A 22,888-nucleotide genomic window follows, 5' to 3' on the forward strand; every position below is an offset into this window, starting at 1 on the left:
GAAATCATTGTCTACAGCTATCGAAATATGAAAAGCTTTTTAATCCTCTTAGGATTTTTTAGAAAGAGCTTCCTTTTTATTTAATTCTACTGGCTGGATCAGTTAAGCAGAAAAATGATTTTTTTTTATCTTAGTACTTAACAACCTTACACAGTAAACAGCAGCAGGCCCAACGCCCTGCATGACTTCTCAAAAGATCTCTACATTGGAAACATGAAAAGGATCCACAACCAGTTCCAGAACTGGTGGTACAACATCATCATGAGATGCCTTCCACTTTGCTCTTAGCCAAGGCTCTCAGGGAGAATATGACAGTAATAGCTCCATTGCCATCTGTAATCCAAATAAGAGCTTTTACCACATTCCCAATTACTCCCTAAGTAAGAGTGCTATGCTTGTGACAGGCAAGTCCCCATTCATTCTCACACATCTCTTAAGCCACTTTTTCTCACTTAGTCTTATCATTCTCAAACATTTTATACTTCTACCAAACATAACTCAGTTAAAACAACCAACATTAGTGGTTGACTCAAGGCCCCCCATGACCTATGAAATAAAGTCAATTTGTATGAGAAATTCAAAGTATTTAATTCTGCAATATCCAGTTCTATATATGCCCCTGAGAATCAAAGCAACAAATTTGAATCACTTCCTTCTAATACTGTTTATTGATCCCAGAAGTCTAACTGACCCTGCAGGCATCACAGATGCTGACAAATATTTTTTTAGCTGGTTTGAATTACACAAATTAATGGCAGATGCTTAGCTGTGCTCTTCAGGCAACAGCCTTTCTGTGTTTACTCTGTCAGTCCCTAGACTGTTTACCCAGTCTATACAACAAGCTCCTATCTTCATTTTCTGGTTGCATGCTGCTCACCTCAGGATCCAGCCCTGTACCTTTGACCTCATACAATCTAGCTCCCTTTTGAATCAAACTGGAAAAAAAAAAAGGAGTCACCATTAATTACAATATATTTCAACCATAAATATTTTCCTCATCTAGAGACAATGACTGTCATGTTTCACTTCCAAAATTAAACCTTTCTCTCTCATTCTGAGCAGATATATATGCAATATTCTAGCATCATTTACGCAGACTCTTACCCATAGTACCCATGTCTATAGTAAAGTCAGCCCCAGGATTCTGCATAACTGAGGCATCCTCTTATCACAGTATATCTTTAGTCCATATCATGTCCTTTTGCTTTCAAAGAAAGTTCAAAAACAACTTCCCAAGTCCCCTATCACAGGTAGCATCCCTTGATGACACTACATTAAAAATCATCCACATTTATCTGATTAATGTTAAATAAAATGGAATAAATAGTACCAGGAGAGCCTACATTATTATCAATGAGTCCAAGACTGATCTGTTCTTTTACAAGCATCAAATGCAAAGAATCTAACTTTACTAAACAGTTTTTTCAAGCCTCAACTATTCTTGAATTCTAGACGAATATGACAAGCACGGACAATTGTAGGGCCATATCTTCCTTTCTCCAACTATTTACTTATTTATAGAATGTCTATAAATAGAATTCAACAGATATAAACACAATTACTTAATAAAATACTTTAACTCAATAGGATATATGGCCTAGTGGCAAGAGTGCTTGCCTCGTATACATGAAGCCCTGGGTTTGATTCCCCAACACCACATATTCAGAAAATGGCCAGAAGTGGCGCTATGGCTCAAGTGGCAGAGTGCTAGCCTTGAGCAAAAAAGAAGCCAGGGACAGTGCTCAGGCATTGAGTCCAAGCCCCAGGACTGGCAAAAGAAAAAAAAATAGGATATAGGCAAACACCAAAGAAAGAAAACATTGATTTGTTATACAAATGGGAGTAAGATAAAGGATTTCTGTTCATTTTCACATCACCATACATGCTAATGTAGATCTGAAAGTAACAATACTAACACAACTCCCTGATCAATACAACAATCAAGTTTCCTTTTTGATCACTATTTTTTGTGTAACAGAGCTGAGAAATATAGTAATGTAATTTTACTACATAAGGTTGGATACTCATAACTGTCTTATATAGATCTTTCAAGAAGCACCCCATTAAGGCTCAAATGTGAACAATGTATACAGAATTTCAATTACCAGTGTCTTCTTTCATAGAATATATCAACATTAATGGTTACCTACAATTATATTATGATTTTAAGAATGTATATTCAATACTAATTCAAGATCATCAACTTGATGCATCTAAATAATAAAGTGAGGCAATCATTTGTGGGGGCCCAGAATGAAACCGTCTTCTGTTCAGGACTATCATTAATTTGTTTAGCTTCAAAACAGTATTAAATATCTCAAAACAACACAATACTCCTATTCCCAACAAACAGAAACCCTGCATAACATTTATAATTCAATCTCCTCTCAATTGGTGGGCAGATGTATTTGAAATAACAGAACACCAAGAGAACAATGTTAAGAATTTATTTATATTAGCTGTTGAAAAAAATGTTCTCTAAACATGTTATTATAAAACCTGTTGAGTTCATGTTGCTGACTCATCACAACTACTTTTCTGCCAAGTCTAACATCTAAATAGAGCATCTATTCTATCAAGACCTTATTCTCAATTTCTCTTACCAAAACCCTGAGTTTTAGTAAGCTGAGTTTTAGTAACCCTTTATCTAAATATGGTTCTTTCAGCCCATTCATTACAATCTACATTGAATTTTCTCCTTTACCACTTACTGTTGTAATATCACCCAAGACATGGCGCATTTGAAATGACATTTAGATTCAAATATATAGGGGCCTAAAATATTTTCCAATTATTTCCTTTTATCCTTAGATATTAAAAAGGACTGACTACTTCTCAATTTTACTCTTGCTTCTGTATTAGATACCAACAATTTTGGAATATTAGTTCATGATGAATTCTCCCAAAGAGATTTTTTTTCCTATTTTGTATCATTATTTTAAAATTGTATTAAGGGTTATACATTGTTTTGAATGTTACAAAAAGACATAATAAGAAAAAGGTTCTCAGAAATCAGTATTATTAGCTTGGCATCAGTGGTTCATACCTGTAATCCTAGCTAGTTGGGAGAATGAGAGCGAACGAATCATGATTTGAGGCCAGCCAGAGCAGAAAACATCAAGAGACCCTATCTCAACAATAACCATCAATACACAAATAAACAGAGTTCAAGGATACATTCAAGTGTTACAGTACCAGCCTAACAAGCACAACGCTGAGTTCAAATTCCAGTGCTGGAAAATAAAAGAATATATATGCATATACACAAACACACACTCCCTAAGATTAGTGCCTATTCCTCAAAGATCACTCAAACCACATGACCTCACCCACAGAGGAAAGTACTCCTAAAACAGTGGTTTGACTGTGGAACATTCAGTGTAGTTAGCATCCTGAGATATACACACAAGTTTATAATTTATTTTGGTTCAAAAATAGTCATTTGCACTCCTCAGGACCATCATAACATGTGCAGCAACTTTTTGAAATGATTTTATTTAGAGCAAGCTGACATTGGATGATATTTACCAGAGCATGACAACAAACTGATATACTGTGTCTTCCAGAAGCCCTATGCTTAGAGTTGAGGTATTTTATTTTTCTTTATTGGCTTCATCTAAATATGGTACAAATTAATGCACAGACAGCTTTGACAAGTAAAGAAACTGGCGAAATAGCATCCTCAGCATAAGGCATTTCAAATTCTCAATGTTATTTCAAGCCAAACATTCTTCAGAACTCACTTAAACACAATGTTGCTATAATTTGGGTTTGTAATATTTCCTAAAGGACCAAGTGTTAAAGGCCTCCTCTGCAAGCTTTTAAGAGTTGAAGCCTTCTGGAAGTCTCTGGTTACTTGAGATATGTCCTTGAAGAAGGTCATGGAACCCTGGCCTCTTTTTTCTTTTCTTTTTTTTATTTTGTTGGCTGGTTGGTTGGTTTAGCTTTTGTTTTTGTGTTTTTGCATCCCTACCATGAGTTTTCATCTACCACATGTTTCTTTTCACCTATTCTTAGGAGTAGAAATATCTCACTATGGTGGGAACTTCAATTAAAGGGCCATTCCCCACCTTTACACCCTCCCAGATAGAAGTGAAGAAGTTATCAAAGAATTATGCACCAAATGTATCACTACTTTTTCCTTGCATATCACATCAACCTTTTCCTTACAGAAAGTAGGACTATGCTTATTAATTACTTTTACTCACCATTAAAAGCTCTGGAATTGAGCTGAGAATATACCTTAGTGGTAGCATGCATTTGGTTCCTCAGCACCACATAAACAGAAAAAGCTGGAAGTGGTGCTGTGGCACAAGTAATAGAACACTAGCCTTGAGCAAAAAGGGACAGCACTTACACCCTGAGTCCAAGCCCCAGGACTGGCACACACAAAAAAGAAAAGCTCTAGAATTGGAAAATAATCTGTTAATTCTTAAGATTTCATTCCCCAAATCTAAAAGAGTACGGGATCCCCACCAACAGTCTCCATTCCTCTTTTGGTACATGCTAACCTTCCTACATTTCATTTTTCTCCAGAAAACTAAGAACCATCTGCCGTACCATATGTTTACTTAACTATGATCCTTGGTAGAGTAGATACTCTGTAAGAGAAACACTTTAGTCCATTTTGTTCCCTCCTACATTCCATAGACTAGAATATTCCTGAATCACAGTAGATGCTAAGTAGTAGTCACATATTCTGCTGTTCTTTTAATATAGCACCCTAATCAAGATATACTCTGAATTGTTATTTTCCTTAACTGAATCTTTTGTACTACAATTAGCCTACTGAAATTTGAGTAGGAAAATTATTAAATGATTTGCACTTTCAATTTTTTTTCAAAAATTGTAAGAATTTTTATATTATTTATTTTCCTGAGTGAATCCACTAGACTTTCATATTTGTTGATTATAAGTTTATTAACTCTGAGATTCTCCTGGGAAGTCAATTATACAATGGCTTTCCTAAATCAGTGTTAACTACTTTCTATTTTATTCTCATCATCCAAGAATTCTTCATCATACCAATTTAGGCTACTTGTTTTCTAAAACAATTTTGGACCAAGAATATCTTCAATTTTGTTTTTAAATTTTTACAGTAGGGACTTTAGAGAGAGAAAATAAACATTTGTGTCACTAGGAATCCTTTTTAGGAAAATCTTAGAATTTGAAATGACAAAAAGTAAAAAAAAAACAAGCTTCTAAACTAACAACAGCACTCAACTGGAAAAAAAAAAGTTCTCTTTTTTAAATGTTCATTCAATTATTCCACCACAAGCAATGTCTTCCTTCCAGGCTAACTTTCTTCACAGGTTCTATTTTCTTGATGTTTGGCACAGATCTCTTTTCTTGTCATCTCTTCTTAACAAGCCCCTCTGCAGTATACACACACACACACACACACACACACACACACACACACACACACACATACACACACACATTGCTTCTCTTTCTAGAATTAGAAGCAGCAGAGGGCTATCCACCTAAAAGATTCAGCCATTGTACTCAACTAAAGTCTAGGTTCCTTTGCTTCTCCTGGATGGTAGTTTTATTTAATAAGATATCAATTTTGAGCCAAAAGAATGATCACTGTATTGTGACTGGAAAGGAATGAAAACAAACCCACCTACATTCACTTCTATTACAAACATCTGATTCATTATCAACATTCTGAAATTGGCAAGTCATTTTATCTTGTAAAGTTTCAGAAGAGCTGGCAGAATTATCAAACATTAAGTTCAAACTGTAAACCTGTCTATAAGTGTACCTGGCAAAAGATAAAGCAAATCAACAAAAACAACAATAAAATTGATTTTGCCATTCACCAATTTATTGTCATCATAATGAAAGTAAATGCTCAGTGTCTATATTAGAAAGCAAGCCTATATGAAGACCTGTATTTTAGCAATTAATTCCATGAATGGACCAGCAAGAAACTACAAGTTAACTTCCTCTTGGTACTCAAATTCAAGGCTTGGAGCCAACAGATTCTTAAGGTTAATTTGGATCAGTTCATATCTCAACAGCCTTGACAGAGCAGTTATTTAAAGGTCACTCTATCCAAACATGGGACTCTATTGTCTAAGATGTTTGTGTATGGCCACGTAGGAGAAAGGATTGAAAATTCATAGTGAAAAGAATAAATATAGTCTAAAAGCTTGTGGCTGAATGGAGCTACTTGTGTAATTGTTCTAGAACTTGTACTTAGTTAAGAGTCAAAATAGGCACAAGTAAATTGTCTTAAATCTGATTCCTTGGGCAGAAAAGAAAATCAAGGGGAAAAAAATTCCTAGCCTTTCCAGTAGAGAATAGTGTTTTACTTTACCCACAGACTACAAACCCAAGAAGTCCATAAGACCCTCTTTGTCATATTACCAAGAAACCACAAATAGAGCTGTAACTCAAGTGGTAGAATGCTAGACTTGATAAAAAAAAAAAGTTCATGGACAGTGCCCAGGCACTGAATTCAAGTTCCAGGGTCAGGGTCAATTCACACATGCACGCACACACACAATAATATAATTAACTACAAATAAACATAGAATGGGAAAACAATAAATTCATGTATATCAAATTACCAAAGAATGTCCTACCAAAGAATGGCTCCATTCTGACCTTGCATGGAAAAATGGTTGAGATTTGCACTTTATGCCATACTTAAAGGCAATTTAGTAGATGGGAAGAGATTTATATTTTCATCAGTAGCTATAACACTGCATTTGGAAATTGTAGTTACTTCATTTATATCTAGACATAAAGTTTTCTACCTTTTCCAGGTCTGATTTCTAAACTCTGACTTCACATAGTTCAGGAATATGATACACTACCCATGTCATGAAACTATTAGGAAAGATGCTTTTCTGGAGATCAGATTAAAACTTCCTTGTATTTTGAAAAATAAATAAAACTTAAACTAAACTATTATGGCTAATATTATTGAATAGATATCTTTTCATTGCTGCCTCAGAAATCAACAATTTAATTTTGTGTCTATGCAGGAAACAATGTGAAATAAACATAAAAGCTTAATCTGCTTACAATATGAATAATATCAGTGCTGGAAGATACTTGAACTTTAAGGACACTTTCTATGTTCAAAATACTTCCTCATTAAAAATGTTAATCACCTTTCAAACAATCCAATATATCTAGCATGGTACTATTTTCGTATCTCAAAAGGTGTCACAGCATATAAGTTACTTGTCCAAGGTCATCCACTCAAAAGGGTGGCTTCTTATTCGCTTTCACCTTCTAGAAAAATGCTCAGGTTTCAGGAAGACAACTCAAATCCCATCTCCCATTGTGATGGCTTCTTCCTTTGACTGCAGTGATTTTATTTTTCTTCCCATATAAATAAACACATTGGGAATCAGAAGATTTAGGCTGAGATCTCCTTGCTAATTTATTATCTGGGTGAGCCTAACAACTAAAGTAACCACAGCAACCATTTAAACACTAATTTCCTAATTAGTATAATAGAGAAAATTGCATATATGCTGTATAACTATTTGGAAGCTCAATTTTGATAAAATAATAAGAATGATTACATGACATGTAAAACTATATAAAACTAATATATGTATGCATACACACATACATATGCATATAACCACTTATACATATCCTTTCTTATGTACAAGTTAGGGATGACTCCATATTTCACAAATATTTTATCCTTTTACAGTACTCAGTGGTCTTCACAACCAGGATTGCAAAAATGTTTGAAAATAATCAATATATGACTACACTAATCAAGTTACATAAAGCAGAATACTCATCTATACTTGCTAATAGTGAAAGGTGAAAATAAGACTTCAACTTCTCCAAATCTCACTGTCCATTTCCTTCTCATTTCTCCAGCTAACTTAGATGTATCCCTGATATCCTAAATACATTGTGCTTTTCTGTCTTGATATCTTGGCTCAAATATTACCATTTTTATGTACTCCATCTGTTGGAATAGCACTCACCCTTATATATTCCATATCAAACTTGAATAATCTTATCCACTGGAGATGAGCACTTCCTACTCTCAAGTCCATATTTGTTTTCATATCTCTCACTGCTCTTATCATCTGAAAACAAGTTCTCAGTGCATATATACTATACATGATTGATACTAATATCACCAGTCATGTTATCGTTATATTTCTAGCATGTTAAACATGTATTGGAATGTCTTCCATATAAAAGGATAGAAGTATTATATTTTCCTAAATAGTGGGTACAAATAATATATGACTTAAATTACTAGCTACATAATTTTGCCTTATGAACTTCCATTCAAACATGACAAAGCCAAATATTTGATGAAGTTATCATCTATCATTGGAACTCATTACTATATATTCCTATAGAGATAGCTTATTATAGATGGAAACACTTTTACTGAGATTTTTTTAAGTTACTTGTATACTTCTAAAACTATTTATAATCCGATCTCCATAATTTTAATACAGCATCTTCTTAGAAATTGCAAATTTTCAAAAACAAAATAGCTTAAGTATATAAAATATCCAGTGTGACTTACTATTAGATAACTAAAATGTATTTTAGAAAATGACCAAAGATTGACCTTCAAAATCTGCATATTTTACACATTTCATTATAATATCCAAAATAACATAAAAGTTAAACAAAATTAATCATTGGTATTATCATAACATGGATTTCACTTACAAAAAGAGTACACAAACCTCATCTCTCAGGGATATTTAGATCCTTCATTGCCTGCTGTCAGTTACTTCCTAGTTTTTTGCAGATGAAATACACAGACAGCCCATTAACAGCTGTCCTCCAGGTGGACTAAGCATGCCATCTCATCAACTAGGAGCCAACAGATTTCTTTAAAAGAACTCCATGTTTTGGAAATAAGTGGTTTAATCTTTGTTGTTGATGTTTTCAATGTACCATGTGAAAGTATGCCTTTTTCTTTTGTCTATCTTCCCCATGGTTCTACCCTTGATGTCACTGTAACTGACTCTGGTACCCTGGGTATTGTACATACCTTTACCAGAACTAGGGAAGGGAAGAGAAAAATCAAAATGGAAAGACATAGGATAAAAGGTGAACCAATGCAACAGCAATACTTACAAGACAATATGTTGTAAACCAACTGTACATCTCAAGGGTGGGAGGATAGGGAAGGAATTGGGGAAAGGGAGGTTGGGAGAAAATAAGGGAGAAGGTTACCAGTTTGATAAGAAATGTACTCATTTCTTTATGCATGAAACTGTAACCCCTCTGTACATTACTTTGTCAATAAATAAATAAATTTAAAAAACAAAGTCCCCTCTTATATACTTTTATACCCTAAATATCTTTATACGTTTTTAATTTGTATAATTATTCCATGTTCCTATGCCAAAATTTGTTAACTCTAGAGAATGTCCTAGTTTTTCTACTGTTTCATGGAAACTTTCCTGTTATTGTTATTATTAATTTTGTTTTCTTTTGGACCTTTCCTCTAGAATAGCCCCAAACACTACTTTATTCCAAGCCTTACAGCATTCATACAGCATTCATATTATCTGATCAGCTGTAAACTATTTCCTATCTTCAGTCTTAAATAACTTTGTGTTCCTCTGGGTCAACGTAAGTCATTTTGTGACCTGAGCATTAGGCAGGCTTATCAAGATCTAAGAGATGTAAGTTGTAATATTCTAGAAGACACCTATCAGGGCTGAACCTGCTCTGATGACTTCACTCTGTGGAGTGGTCTGTGATGTTTTTACTATTAACTAATGGGGAAGTACACTCTCACTGGTTTATTAGAATCAGCAGCAGCGAAGAGGGATGTAAAAACTAAGTAATTACATTCAATTTTATACTAAAACTATATTTAGAATGTAAAAATATTGTCCACTTTTTTTCTCAACCTAAATATGACCTTGGTTAAGAGTATCAAAGTTTGGTCAATTTAAAAATTAAAGCCACATCATGTTATGCTAAGTAACAAGTAATGCAGAGCTAACAAACACAATGAAATGAGCAAGAATTCAGCAACTTTTAACCAATTCAGGCTTGTGTTTTTTGTGCCAAATTTTCAGAAACTGACAATATTTTGGGCTTATTACTGGAGAAAATATAAAAACATTTGCAACTGATACAAAGAAGGGAAGGCAAAGACGAGGGTTGATGGATGAAGGGAGAAACTAGAAAATATGGATTATCCTGTAAGTGATCAAGTAAGCAGCATGTATGGAAGATGACAAAATGCTTAAGGAGCAGAGACTCAGTAAATCAATGCACTCACCTCAGTTAAATGAGGACTGGGGTTAAAGCCACAGAGACTGCAGACAGTGGTTTGACACTCGGTGCATGTGTTAAAATTGGCCTTTTCTGGAACATGCAATAGAAGTTCAGTGGTATTGCAAAGAGGACAGATGGTTTTAGAGAGGCCTTGTACTGGAGTCTCTGCTGTAGACAGGGAAGTAGTTGGTGGTTGTGGAGGTTTTCCAGTTACCATTTGGCTCACTGGTTTTGTAGATTGTTGAGCAGAGGGCCTGGCTGGACCAGGCGGTTGATCAGTGGGCTTTGCTAATTCAGGCTGTTGAGATGGTGGCTTTGTCAATGCAGGCTGTTGAGGTGGTGGCTTTGCTGGTGCAGGCTGCTGAGGTGGCGGCTTTGCTGGACCAGGCTGTTGTGGTGGAGGCTTTGCTGGGCCAGCCTGCTGAGTAGAAGGCTTTACTGGACCTGGCTGTTGAGTAGAAGGCTTTGCTGGGCCTGGATGTTGAGTAGGTTTTCCTGGGCCATGCTGTTGAGTTTGGGGTTTTCCTAGGCCTGGCTGTGGAGCAGAGGACTTTACTGGTCCAGGTTGCTGAGCTGGAGTCTTCATGGGCCCAGGCAATTTAGCTGGAGACTGTGGGCCAGATTGTTGAGCTAGAGTTTTTGGTGTCCCCAGTTGCTGGGCTGGGGACTTTGCTGGCCCTGGCTGTTGAACAGGAGTCTTTCCAAGGCCTGGAGTATGACCTACAGACTTTGGTCCAGGTTGCTGAGATGACTCAGCCTGCTGAGTTGGCTTTGTGGTCCCTTGTGGTTGGGCTGGGGGTTTCACTGTTCCTGCCTGTTGAGCTGGAGGCTTTGCTAACCCTGGCCTTGCAGGTGCAGGCTGTGGTTTTTCAGGTCCAGCAGTAGATTTTCCAAGGGTGGCTTGCTGAGTGGATGGTTTGGATGGGCCTTGCTGTGAGGGTTTTCCTGGTTCTCCCCTTACAGTATCTGACTGTCTGGTCTGAGGCATGGTTGCATCCTGTTGAAGTGGCAATTTTGCCTGTTCTGTCTGAGAAAGCTGGGGAGGCCCCTGGACAGGTTTTACTGTAGCAGCAGGTTGTGATTTAATTTTTTCTGGCTGAGAAGATACTGATTTGGGAGAAGCATCCTGCTGAACAGGGTCCCTAACAGGTCCTTGCTGCTTAGGATGTAGCTTGGGTAATTGTTGTTGGGATGGAGGTTTTGTGATTCCTTCAGGTTTTCCTTGTTCCTTCTGAGCTGTTTTTTGTTTCTTGGTTTCTTCCTGGGATGCCTCAGAGTCTGATATCAAATCAAAAGGGTTGAATTTATTTACAACAGAGGAGACAGCACTTAAAGGGTTAACCTCTGAGAGGAAACCAGGCATCATACTAGACTTGTGTTCTTCCTTCAGATCAGTTCTAGACTTGGATTCTCTCAAGCTAATAGTGGAAGGACTCCTTCCAGGCAATTTCTGGTCTGACCTGAAAGTGTCTGTAGTTCTACTTTTACTGAGACCAGGCTGAATGGGACGCCCAGGATCTGGTGGTTTTCCTGGTTGCTTTGGAGAACGACTGCTATCCAACTCTTGTTTCCTGGAAGAGAAAAGGAAAAGTGAAAACAGTGTAAGTGACTTCAAATCTAGTATATTATATATTACTGCTTTCTAACATCCTCAAAACTAAGAATACACAAAATAAGTAGAAATAATTCTGTGGTATCCTTTGAATAATAATAAAATATTTAATGCATTTGTTATTTTTATAAGTGGGTACATATTTTCAAGAAGGAGGTAATGAAAAGAAAAATTAATATAGTTAACATACAAAAAGAAACATATAACTATGATTAATAAAATACTTAAAACCCAATCAAATAAAAGTAATGTTTAAAGCCTCACAGAGTCAATGTAATATCATATTGCAGTACATATTATGATCACTGGTATTTAATTAAAACTTAAGTTCAAAGAAAAGCTCCTAAATACTAGTATCATCAAGAAATAAGTTACTTGGATTATTACAATTTCTTTCTACTTAATTATGAGAATTTATATTAGTTACATAAAGTACACAATGTGACATAAAACAAGATTTCAGTAATAGAGGTTACATCCTTTCTACAGATGCTGGGAAAATTGGTAATGCTCAATTATCCTCTATTCACTTAAAAAAGCAATATCCATCAAATACTATCCTTAGCTGTTCTGCAGAATTTCTACTTTCACTACTTAAAACACTCCTGAGAAATAAAATGAATCTTTCTTATGTAAGACCAATATTATTTCTAAAAGCTAACTCAAAATCTGAAATTTCTATGCAAAGAACAGATTCACCAAGAGTTTTAGCCTGATATCTAAACAGTAAGTGGGACCCCATCTTTGAAAAGTACTGTTACTGTCCTTGGATGAAAAAAATACAGAACTCTAATTCAAGGAGATCTACATCATTTCTTATTGTCATTCACATACTATTAGCAATCTTATTGTTACTGAACCTAGCATAAATATGTGACAGGTAACAAATGTGTAACATTTCCCTTAATACAGACAAATGTCCTAGAGAAAAATTTTAATGGCTTTAGAATGATGACTAATTTTCAATAACAGTGTATAAATAATTAAAACAGATTTTTCTTAGCATAGATAGCCAAAAGTTATAAGTGCATTAACCTTTTCAATAAGGCATTCCTTATCACTGAAGTCACAACCTTTCACATTATCACCTCGGAAGAAATCAAGTATTCTGTTTGATTCATATTATGTTTTGATTTTGGAAAAAGTATGTTTCCTTTTACAATAAAGATAAGTAAATAATGGCTCAGTAGCACACATGAGATTACCACAATAAAGTTCTTATATGTTAATTCAGAATTTACATATGGATTTTTTTTTTAAATTTCTGTATTCTCCTGCCAGTTGTAGGACTTAAATTCAGGGCCTGGGCACCATCCCTGAGCATTCCTGCTCAAGGCTAGTACTCTCCCACTCTTGAGCTCCATTCCAGTTTTCTGGTGGTTAATTGGAAATGAATCCCACGGACTTTCCTGTCTGAGCTGGCTTTGAATCATGATTCTCAGACCTCAGCTTCCTGAGTAGCTATGATTACAAGCATGAGCAACTAGTGCCCGGCTTTTCTTTCTTTTTTAAAAAAAAAATTTCTGACACTCAAAACTATGCATCAAGTTTCTCAGAGCTACTCATGATATAGAATATTGAGCACAGATCAGAACCTAAAACATACTAGAAATAATCAAGGAAGCATTATTTATAATCATCAAAGACTAGGAAAGAAAGAAACTAATATATAACTGGCAATGTATTCATGAAATAATATTCTGGTTTTTGAAAAATAAATAAAGAGGTAAAGGGCTCAAGTTCACTGGTCAAGCATTTGCCTAGCCTATAAAAGCCTCAACACCATCAAAGCAAAAACAAAAGAAAAAAAGAAAAGCAGGATATAGAATTCTGAGTTTGGAATTCCTCTTGGAAAAGGGTTCCAAAACATAAATATTTAACCACATCTCTGAGGTGTCAGACAAATAGGGATCTAAAATGATTTCCCTAGCAAATTCCAACAGTTCTGATTTAAAAAATATATAGTACATATTTCCCTTTAGGGAAAAATCATTATTAATTACTTTTGTGGACTCCTATGTAGTATCTTCCATAGCAAAACAAAATAAAATGAACTTCATATGTGGAAAATATTTTTGCTAATAGTAAACATTATAATCAAAAGCAAGCATGACATTATCATAGCATGTATTTCCCATAAATAATAAGTTTTATGTTGGAGAATCTCCTTGTCAGAAAAGATCTTAGATACCACAAAGACTTCCCCCACAATTTAATCTTAACTGCTAAAATATGTAAATAAAAGTAAAACAGAAGAGTTTTCAGTGTGAGAATTAAAAAGAAAAGCATTCAGTGAGTATACCAGCTTAAGACTAAAAAAAACTGTCAAGGTGCCTTAGTTAACTATGGTCTTCTGCTGAGTTTTATTTTGTACAAGAGTGTTTACATTAAAAAGAAAAACCATTAAGCTGAAATCTATGCCTTTTATTCACTGTTCTTGATCTCCTATTTTCTTACTAATCTATGTCTCTTGCCGATTATCATCCCTACAGTTAAATCTAGCAACTAGGAAATAAACACTAACATTTAATAAACTAATAAAACTGGGTGTTTCACAGTGAACAATGAATGAACATATCAGGTTTTTGCTATATGCTAGATTAATGTTTCCTTAATTCCATTCTTCTCCTGGACTTCTAAGATACTTCCATATTCACTTCAGTAGTAGGTCTACAATCACCTTTTTCATTTTGCTATTGCTAGTCCCAGATTAGAATTTTTCCTTCATAATACAGTAGGAAAATCTCTGAGATAAAATGAAACAATGAGTTATGCAAATTTAGAACTGCAAAAGCAACTGCAACAATAAAATACTTTTAAATGTAACATCATAGTGATACTTAATTTGACAGTGCTGAGTCATAAAATCCTACATTGTTAGAAATATAATCAACTAGATACAAATTTTTATACTACAAAAGATACAGAGACCTGAAGATTCAGGAGATTAATTCAAAGTCATGAAAGTAGTAGACTGGAGAATTATGCCATCCTGACTCCTATGCAGGAGTAGGGTGGCATAGGGGTGTTACAATCCACCACACTCACTTATCCACACCCTAAATAAATATTTATGTATATAAATGCAAACATATTTCCCATATTATTGATAACACATAACTTTCCATATCTGCTACTAACAGTTATCTATAGTTGATAGATATTTATATTTATAAGATTAAATTAAATATCAAAGCTTCATTGTCAACTTTTAATTGATCTTCATAATGTCTCTTTAAAACAGAAAAAGTTATCATTTGCCTTAAGAACAAGGAAAACAATGCACATATTAGTGTAGGACTTCATATTAATTTACCATAAGTCAGTTAAAAATCAATAAGGACCTATCTCTACATAATAAATGTTTCTTTGGTTATTATATATAGGGAGAAGTTTTTAAAGTTATGATCCATTAACAGAAAATTTTCAGTAAAATACAAGCACGTTGAAAATTCAGAAGCATTGTTTTGACTACTTGGAAAGAACCTGATTAAGACTACAAAATAAGTTACCAATGAAACATTCACCATAAAAGTTTGCTATCTGATACAAATTCTGCATGAAGCCAACAGTATAATAGACTAAAATTGTTTTCATTATCCTCGGAAGTTAAGAACCTAAAAATCAAAGATCGCAGATTTCTTGATATTTGTAACCACTGTTTCAGACCTGTTGCATGTTCCTCCTTGTAAAAATTATAGGAAGTCTGGCATTCATTTCTTTGAAAAAAATCCTAACCAACATTGTATCTTGCTACAATTCTAAAATATTCTAGTTAAAAGAAGCTGTTTCCCATGTCAACTTTTTATCATGTGTGAAAAATAGCTCAGGTTGTAAACTATACTATTTATATAGCAGTGGATGATATAGGCTTTAAAATAAGGATATAGACCAAAATAAGTTTAAAACACTGGAAAATATATCTAATATAATAAGATTAATTTCTACAAATTGTGGTCTTTTTTTCTTTCAAAATAAATAAGATTTTTTACCTGACAATTAACATGTAAAAACACTTGGTATATATATATATATACATATATATGTATTTATATCTGTATATTTATTCATTTATATACATAATATCTGACAAAATTATGTACTTGTCCATTTGTAACTAAGTTAAAAGACTTTTATTTTAGCAAGTAGAGAATTTTATCCCTATATATGCAGGTTTTTTTTACATTATCAATATATCAAATAAAAATTGTAGATTTTCTTTCAGTTGTCAGAAAGAGGGATTTAAGATTTCAGGACCATGGAAAGAGAATATTCTCTGCAGAAAGGTGTAAAGTTAAAGGGTTTGTTTTTACTAATAAAGGCAGAGAAAGCAAAATGATTATACCCTCTTAGGGCTCTAACAGGAAAACAACTAATTTACTGGGATGTAGGAAAATGGAAAGTTAGAGAGGAAATGAGTGTGTTAATATGAAGATTAGCTCTTCTAATTGCTAGTGCACGTTCTCATCTATTTTCCTTTTAAAATTCTGTACTGAAAGCAAATTTTAAGGTAATACAAACTCACAAGTTTTTCTATCAACTGAAAGTCACTTTTGCATAAAAAAGAGCAATGTTTTTTTAAACATATGCTAATTCAGAAATACAAGCACAGCACCTGCTCTGCTGTGACCAAACCATCTGTTTAATGTCACACATGTTTTAAGGTCTCTAACTGAATATAAAAGGTGGATTCCTTCAATGTCTTTTTACCTAAATAGCTTACTGTTCTCCTTTGGGGATGAAGTGAGGAGGGAGGACAAATCACTTCCAGGTTGATTAAAGGTATTGTAACAAGAATATTTACACATCATCAACAGAGAAAAAGACCCAGAAATGCTAAGGGAGATTTAAACAGAAACAGGTAAACACCCAATCCAGCTCGATCCATTTCCCAACACGTCTGTGTTGTATTAATGGAAGATTTCCAGATTAGTAAAACACTGGAGGGCGTCTCTCCATACCATCCTTGAGGGAAAAGGTTCCAAAAGGCAAAAAAATAAAATAAAATAAAAATAAAGAAAATCACAACCTAAAAAAAAAAAAAATCAGTTGCAAGAATGCAACCCCTTTGACTATCCACCAGCAACTCTACACTGCATCTTGCTTCGTTTTATTATTATTTTTTAAAATTCTACCCAATAAAAAGCTCCCGATCGTTTTCTTGCCACCCCATTAATGAGAATAAAATCAACCCGGGGAGGGCGACATATATGTACGGCTGTGCGGGCACACATGTGCACGAGCAGCTGGCTGCACATATATGCCGGGATATGGACATCATGCGGTGCGTGCCTGTGCGTGGAAGGCGACTCCGCAGCAGCTGGGGGGCCGCCTCCCTTGGGTAGCCCCTGCGCCCTTGACATGACAGCGGCGATCTGTCTCCTCTCCTCCTCGCTCAGCTGGCTCAGGTCCGCCTGCATGCCCTCCGGGATCGCGGCGTGCAAGGGGCTCCCCGAGCCGCCCGCCCCTCCTCCGGCTGCCGCCGCCGCCGCCGCCAGTCCTTCGGGGAGCCCTTCCCCTTCCAAGCTCGCCTCGTTGCCCATGGCTCAGGCACAGGCTCCGGGCCGTCGCCGCCACCGCCGCCGCCGCCTCGCGCTGCTGCGTCCGGGTGGAGAAGCCCGCGGCTGGTCGGTCCCGTGGAAGCTGCCGGAGCCCGGGTCCGCCCCGGGGTGTGCACCCGACACACCGCCGCCCCCCAGATCGCCGGGCGGGCGGGCGAGGGATTAGTCCCGTTCCCAGGTGACGCCCGCGGCTGCTGTCTCCTCCATGTTGGACAGCGCCAGGCAACCTTTGCAGGAGAAGCGTCCCCTCCCGGGCGCCGCCTCAACGTCCCCGAAGCCTGGTAGAAGCCGATCTAAGCAGTGCCAGCCGGGCGCCGTCCGCCCCTCCCACCGCGCCCCGCCTCCTCGCCCGCGCCCTCCCCGCGCGCATGCGCCGCGCCGAACAGGTGATGCCCACGTGCCACGCCCACCCCCTTCCGCGTAGCTCCGTGGCTCTCTGCACTCAATGCACTGATTTAAAGGAGCCGGGCTAAAGCGGCCCTGAGAGCCAGGGCGAACGAGCTGTCGTTTTTTTCAGGCATATTTCAAGATACCTCAGCTGGAGTTTTAGCGGGCTACATAAAAGGAATGCGGGAAAAGAAAGGATGGGAGGGGAGGTGTCTTCCAAGCTTTGGCTCTTGGGATTTGTAGTTTCTTTTTTTATTATTTATTACTATTCTTATTACTACTTTAATTTTTAATTTAATTATATTTTATTGTAAAGGTGATGTACAGAGGGGATACAATATAAGTAAGGTAATGAGTACATTTCGTGTGTAACACTCTTACCCCCCTCCTTCGTTTTCTCCCATTTCCCCCCCTTCTTCTCTCCCCCCCTCCCAAGTTGTAAAGTTCACTCCCAACATAGTGTCTTCGGAGTATGGCTGTTGCATTGGTTCACCCTTTGTCTTTTGTTTCACCAGTTTGTCATGGGAGGGAGAGAATTTAAAGGGAGGGAATGGAAAGGAAAGGTTTCCGGTAACTAGAAATTAAACAGAATGCCTGTTCATACATTTGAGAAAAATTTCCCAGCAGGAGCTTAGAATGACGTTTATCATTGGGAACTTTCCCTGAACAATCAGATATTTGATATTATATAATACTGACAATCAGGTTAGGGTTCCGAATGCTAATAGCTTGTGTTGTTACCTGAATAGACTACCCAGGGGTAAAGGATTATGGGAAAGTTTGCACTAAAAGAACTATGGAACAATCTAGATTGTTAAATAGTAAAATGTTCTTATAATGTGAGGCTTTGAAGAAGTAATTTCAACATCCATTTTTTTTAAATTTACAACTGTGCAGAGAAAAGTCTAAAAGAAAATTTGCATGAATCACACAGATAGTGTAATAGCAGAAATATAGTATCTACATTTCCAAGAATCGCTCCTTTCTCTGAACACAAGTCTGCTGTTCCTTTTCTTAAAGGGACTATCCCAAGTTAGCATAGGTTTATAGATTCCATGCTAATTGTATTACCTATTTTCTCCGACAATATGGCTTACTATTTCAACTCTTGAGGTTAAAGAAAAACAACTAGAAACAAGTAAATGAGTGAATTTCTCAGAAAGTTACTTTCCAAGTCTTTGAAATAATTGTCATTTCCAAAATGCTTCCCACTTGTGTTCAAGCAAAAAAGTGGCACAACTATAACAAATGACTACATGTGCTGATTTTAAGATGGCTATTCATCAGATGAAGTTGCCTTACTGGCTAAGTTTCTACAAAAACTGAGACTGAACTTTTTAATTGTCTGAAAGCATTTTGGAATGTGAATTCCCACCACTGGAGTCATTTCATTGAATTGGAGCAGTGAATTCACATACTTCATACAATTTAATCAGGTTCAGGCAACTAACTTTCAAAGGCCACTTTGGAAGGCAAATACTCCATCATCTTAGTTTTTATAAATGAGTTTGCTTCAGAAAAGAGCCCAGCAATGCCACTTCTAGGCATTTACCTAAATGACCATAAACAAGGCCATACTAAAATTACCAGCACAATCATGTTCATTGCAGCCCTATTTACCATAACTAAGATATGGGACCAATCGGGATGACCATCATTAGATGAATGTATTGAGAAGATAAGATGTATATACACAATGGAGTTCTATGCCTTCATCAGGAAAAAATGACATTGCCTCATTCGTAAGAAAACGAAAAGACTTAGAAAAAACTATATTAAATGAAGTAAGCCAAACCCCCAAAAAAGCAGTTTGCATGATTTCTCTCATTTGTAAGAACTAGAATGTGTCTATGATATTCTTAACATGGGATCTCAACAACCCTGTTGCTTAATAAATAGGGCATATATAATGAAATGTAACAATATGAACTCCAAATATGGAAACAAGGGGTGCTTATTATGTACTGTATGTGGCTTTTTTATTTTTAGTGGTTTTTCCTTCATCTGTCTTAATTTTTTTTTTCTACCTTGAGTCTTGTATATAAGATTATTGACCAGGGGAAGGGACAGGGACTCACAGAAACAGGTCAAAGGATGAACTAATGCAGCAATGATGCTCACTTGACACTAGGTTGGATATCAACCTTAAAACTTGCGGGGGCGGGAGGGGGGCGAGTAGGGAAGGGTAAATGGGAAAAAAATGAAGGATGAGGTAGCATTGTTTAAAAACAAATGTAATCATCACCTTACTTATGTAACTGTAATCCCTCCCTGCTCATCACCTGAGCATTAGCTGGTCCATGGTCTAAGCTGCTTGGGAATCAGTCTGGATGTAAGAAAAGGGAAAATGTTTCACATACATATATGATCCCATTTTGTTTGAATAAAATAATATTCAGTGCATTCATATACACAAACCAGAAGCTTCAAAAACTGAGAAGATAGGGCTGAATTGTAGCTCAATAGCAAAGCACTGCCTAATGAGTACAACATCCTTTATTTAATCCCCAGTACCCAAACCGAAAAGACCAATAAATAAATAAATAAATAAATAAGAATATGAATTGAACAGAACCCAGTGAAATAGTAAAAAAATGTGAGTAATGTTGTGGAGTGCTAATAGGCTAATATCAAGTAATAATTTGTAAAGTAAGAATGTTAAATTGTCCATTTTGAAAAGATGTTCATCCACTTTCTCCTTCATTCCTCTCATCCAGGATAAAACATTATCAAAACAAAGGATAATGAATTGAATGGTGGGAAGAGTAAATGTATGGTGAAATGGGAGATCTGACCATAATGGCACTTTTGAAATATTTTTATTATTGCCTTTTAAACATTATTTTGCCTTAAGCAACGTTATAACTTTTCATAACTATGTGAGTTAAAGTTACTTGTTCTATGAGAGGGGTTTTAATCTGAGTATAAATGTTAAAACAATACATATGTACTTTTGTTGATTTTTTAGAAATCTAAGACACAAGGCTGAGGATTCAACTGCTGTAGATAGTTCTATGGGATTTCTTCTTGATTGCACAGAAAGCAAATATTAATAGTTCATTTTAGGAATAAATAGTGCTAAATTCAAATTTTGTTTTACTTTTAGTTCAATACATAATAACTCTAATGATGATTTTCAAATTTGAATTTAACTCTTCTGACTAGTAGTTCACATCTAATTCACTGGGCCAGATTGGGGTGGGAGCTGGGGGGAGGGAAAGGGGACCTATTGCTGAAAATCCCTGATATATATATTGATATATATATTATATTATAATATATATTATATTATATATGTTATATATTATATATTATATAATATATAATATATATTATATTATACTATATATTATGTCTAAAAGGCCAGCTCCAGAGAACCAGAATTATTCACTTAACTTTTATCTCAATCTGGAAGGTAATTTCTAACAGTAAATAATAACCAATGTAAATATAATAGGTAAGAACTAACATAACTAGAAAACAATACCTTGGAAGGAGATGGCTCGGTCTACCCAAGATTTTGCAGATTAACATTCATCCTAAAATTATATCAAAAGGTCATCTCTATGTTGCCTCATGTGAAGTACCTATATTAAAAATTTTACAAATAACGAATTAAAATAGCTTTCAAATACAGAAAAATGTGTAGGCTCAGTAGTTCTTAAATACCTACAATTGTCATCATGCAATTACATTTTACCTATATAATTTAAAATGATAACTAGCATAACTACTAAACTAAAAAGTAATGAATAATCTAAATATTAGATTCTTGAATAACTATTAATTGCCTCCTCTGAAACTGCTATCAAAATAATGTTAGTGAGTATTTTGTAAGCACACTTCATAACATAAACTTAAAAGGATTAATAGATTTAGGCTTTCTGGGCAATAATTTGGGGATTCTTGTCAATAGCCTTAAAAAGATATTCAATCTGTTATTATTTTGAAAGTATATCCTAGAGAAATAATTTGAGTTCCAAAAAATCATTTCATGGAAAATATATTCAGTAGTTATTGTTTACAATAACAAAAATGTAAATATTAAATATTGAAGATTAGAAAGATAAAATCTGATACAGTTAGGAATAATATTTTATGAAGTAAATTAAAATAATACTTTGAGCAGATAATTATGAGAGAAAATTTTAACAAAATGTGTATTTGAAAACAGGTAAGTTATAAAATTGAATATTCAAAAGTACTCAAAAATTAACATTTAAACCACCAATATTCATACAAAAAATCTTCAGAAAAAAATAATTAACAAGCAAACAAAGGTCTTTTATCTTTAATAAATTATCTTTTTTACTTTAATTTTCAAATATTTAGAAGTGAATTTGTAAATTATAATAATGTAAAACACTAATAATTATTACTAACCATTTTTATGAACAATGAAAATGAAGCCAGTAGTTAAAACAATGGACCAAAAAATGTTATCTCTTGTAACAGTTGCACTACAACATTTAAAAAGAATTCAAATATTCAAAAAATTATAGTAAATAACCCAATAGTGCCTTCATGTAATGTGATAAGTGATAAAATTCAAACTTCTTTTTTTGTTCTGATATTTAAAAGTTTATGCATTTTTTATATATGTAGATCTGTAAATTTGTGTTATGTAAAAATAGACTCCATAACTGATCATTTTTATATAGTCTTGAATATTGATCCTTTCTTAATGTTCCTTCTCTAGGAGGAAAGAAAAAGATCGTGTTTGCATAGTAAAGCAGAACCTGCAGTGGTTCAAATTCCACCACCTTGTGTTCTCTGATGGCTGAGCTCTTTCTGCTTCCTTCAGCCATTTTTGTTCACTATACTTCAAAGTAAGATTATAGCTAGCACAGAGGAAATGTAGTTACTGAGAAATACAGTTGATTATGAAGTGATTTCTCCATCTAGAGGAAATATAATAAGACAATTTTTAGAGAAACATTTGCTTTTTTAAAAAATTCTGACATCCAGAAAGTGTATATTTCCTTTTATACTTATTCAAAGGATTATCTATAATTTAAGTAAAAGAAAAAAAGAATGCTTTTAAATGAGACCATAGAGACACGATATATAAAAG

General features: G+C 35.2%; 1 protein-coding gene across 1 annotated transcript in view; it reads right to left on the reverse strand.

Annotated features, from left to right (window-relative positions):
- The window catches only part of Pclo (piccolo presynaptic cytomatrix protein), a 226,323-nt gene extending 208,914 nt beyond the window's left edge, over positions 1-17,409 (reverse strand). Inside the window, exons 1-2 of the mRNA XM_048339920.1 lie at positions 17,159-17,409; positions 10,259-11,825 (exon numbers count right to left, since the gene is read on the reverse strand). Of these exons, the coding sequence (XP_048195877.1) occupies positions 10,259-11,825; positions 17,159-17,409 (1,818 nt within the window). The remainder of the gene's footprint in view (positions 1-10,258; positions 11,826-17,158) is intronic.
- Positions 17,410-22,888: the final 5,479 nt, after the last annotated feature.

This window comes from Perognathus longimembris, chromosome 2 (assembly GCF_023159225.1).
Source record: "Perognathus longimembris pacificus isolate PPM17 chromosome 2, ASM2315922v1, whole genome shotgun sequence".
Classification (NCBI taxonomy): Eukaryota; Metazoa; Chordata; class Mammalia; order Rodentia; family Heteromyidae; genus Perognathus; species Perognathus longimembris.